At 48.5% G+C, this 2,560-nt stretch overlaps 1 protein-coding gene across 1 annotated transcript in view; it reads right to left on the minus strand.

Annotated features, from left to right (window-relative positions):
* The window catches only part of LOC106510981 (mannosyl-oligosaccharide 1,2-alpha-mannosidase IA), a gene marked incomplete at its 5' end in the record, with an annotated part of 6,654 nt that extends 4,094 nt beyond the window's left edge, over positions 1–2,560 (minus strand). Inside the window, 2 exon segments of the mRNA XM_013999717.1 lie at positions 2,180–2,295; positions 2,525–2,560. Of these exon segments, the coding sequence (XP_013855171.1) occupies positions 2,180–2,295; positions 2,525–2,560 (152 nt within the window).

A 2,560-nucleotide genomic window follows, 5' to 3' on the forward strand; every position in this document is an offset into this window, starting at 1 on the left:
GTCTTTAGGTTCTGCAGAAGCCTGCCAATCATTCATTCATTTAAATCAGGTGTGCCAAAGCAGGGAAACAACTAAAAACATGGATAGTGGGTCACAAGGACCTTAATTGAGAACCACTGCTTTAGACAGTGTGAAGGGCTGAAGGAACTGTTCAAGGTCCTGAAAGTGCTGGGATGTTTCAGGACCTTGAACTCTCTGAAGGGCTGAAGGAACTGTCCAAGGTCCTGAAAGTGCTGTAATGTTTCAGAACCTTGGACTCTCTGAAGGGATGAAGGAACTGTTCAAGGTCCTGAAAGTGCTCGAATGTTTCAGGACCTTGGACTCTCTGAAGGGCTGAAGGAACTGTCCAAGGTCCTGAAAGTGCTGTAATGTTTCAGGACCTTGGACTCTCTGAAGGGCTGAAGGAACTGTTCAAGGTCCTGAAAGTGCTCAAATGTTTCAAGACCTTGGACTCTCTGAAGGGCTGAAGGAACTGTCCAAGGTCTAAAAGTGCTGGAATGTTTCGGGACTTTAGACCAGTGGTTCCCAACCTTTTTAGTCTTGGGTACCCCCTGAGCCATTTTGTCATACCACTAGTACCCCTTCAGTCAAACATAATGATGGTTCTCCAAAACTGTATTGTACAACAACTGATTATTGATTATTTAACCCCCTAGAACGTTAGATTCTCATTTTATTTTTTCAACACAAATTAAACATAAAGATAAAAAGGTTGCCTTGAAAGTGAATGAGTAATTAAATGAATAAACCAGATAATGGCAGGTGCAGAAAACAGGAGCATCAAATATGTCAGAAACTCACCCAAATGAGTAAAATCCATGAGATACTGGATTCAATTTTATGTTAATTCTGTGATTCTGTCTGCAATTTTCCCACTGTGGAAATCATAGGGCCCTACTTATCTCAGTCCTATTTTTTTAATATTTTACACACCTGGGAAATTTTTCCACGTATCCCCTTTAATGTGCTTGGTACCCCAAGGGTACATGTGCCCATTGGGAATCACTGCTGTAAAAAATAGACGAGTATTTGTGTTTGTGTGTAATTTTCATGTATGGTAGAGAAAAGTAAAAATAAAAACGAGTCAAATATTCTGAGAACAGTAACTAGAATCACTTCAGCTGAAATGATCATCTTCAGGTTTCTGACACAGTTTCCTGTCGAGCTTTTATTCTCAAAGTCTCCACCGGAAGTGCTGTGTGTGAGCGCTGTCGGTGGTCTGATGGTGGTCCGCATCTGACCGAGCAGGAATACGGAGTTCTGAACGTTTGGGCCCTGTTCTCCCCCCCGCCCCCGCTGCACCGTGAAGAACCGTTTCTGGCTCATCATCCCGGGTCACGTCGCTCGGACCRGGCGAGGCGTCCTGCGGTGTGGGTCGGGACGGATCGGGCCGACATCACGGACCGTGTTTGTTTTGTGAGGCAGAATGAGGCTGGGGGYGGAGAGTCGCCACAGAGACGCTGGGCTCCGGCCAAACGTCTCCGCATTTTAGCGCCTCTTCCTCCTCCATGCTCGGGATTCTGCGCTGAGCTGCTGCTGTCGCAGACCGAGCGACGCTCCATCTTTTGTGTTCGCGAGGAGCTGAGAGGAGGATGCGGGCTGTCTGAGCCGAGGACCCCCTCCTCCCCCCCTCCCTCTTCCTCCCCATCATCCATCGCTGCCATGACAGGCAGATGGTTCCTCCGGAGCTTGGCTCAGTGATTCGGGACGCTGGCTCGGATCGTGTCCGTGGATCCTGTGAACAGCCTCCGCGCTAACGCACCGTGATTCTGACTCAGGGAGGGGGGGCATCCGAAGGAAAACATGTCCTCCAGATCTGCATTACCGTCTGCAAGTGACAGGAGCACCGGGGAACATGTAAGTGTGTGTCTGTGTGTGTGCGTGTGCGTGTGTGTGTGCGCGCGTTCTGCAGACCGGGCCAGGACCTCCGGAGGTGGCCTTCCTCTGCTTCATCCGCTTCATCCACGGGGTGTGTGTGTGTGTGTGTGTGTGTGTGTGTGTGTGTGTGTGTGTGTGAGAAACAACCCTGTCAGTAACATAAGCTTCTCTCTGAGGCTCAGCCTGAATGATTGACAGCTTGGGTTTGTGCGTCAGAGACTCGACACGTCTGTCAGCTTGGTGCTGCAGACCCTCTGTGAAGCAGTGTGTGTGTGTGTGTGTGTGTGTGTGTGTGTCTTACTTTAGCGTCTCGGCTAAGTAAAAGCTCTGCTGCACGTCGTCGTGGTTCGGCGATGAAGCATAGACGTCTCTGACGCCGCTGTAGCCTCCTTCTACTCTGCAGTGCTTCTCCAAGGCCTGACAAACACACAGACACACAAACGAGAGGAAAATGGTGCTGATTGGTCCAGAATGTGACATTTATTCACTTTACTCCTCACTCAGTGTTTTAGAGAACGTAACAACCTTACAGTTCATTGATTTTTGGACTCTTGAGTGTCTTTATTTAACATGTCCAGCTGTGGTTAAATCAAACATGAAGTGAAGTTGTTTCACCTCTAAAGGAAACATGTTTTATTTATTTTACCTGCACAGCCTCCCAGCCCCACTCTCTGTATTTGGG

The sequence above is a fragment of the Austrofundulus limnaeus genome, unplaced genomic scaffold (genome assembly GCF_001266775.1).
Source record: "Austrofundulus limnaeus strain Quisiro unplaced genomic scaffold, Austrofundulus_limnaeus-1.0 Scaffold2426, whole genome shotgun sequence".
NCBI lineage: Eukaryota > Metazoa > Chordata > Actinopteri > Cyprinodontiformes > Rivulidae > Austrofundulus > Austrofundulus limnaeus.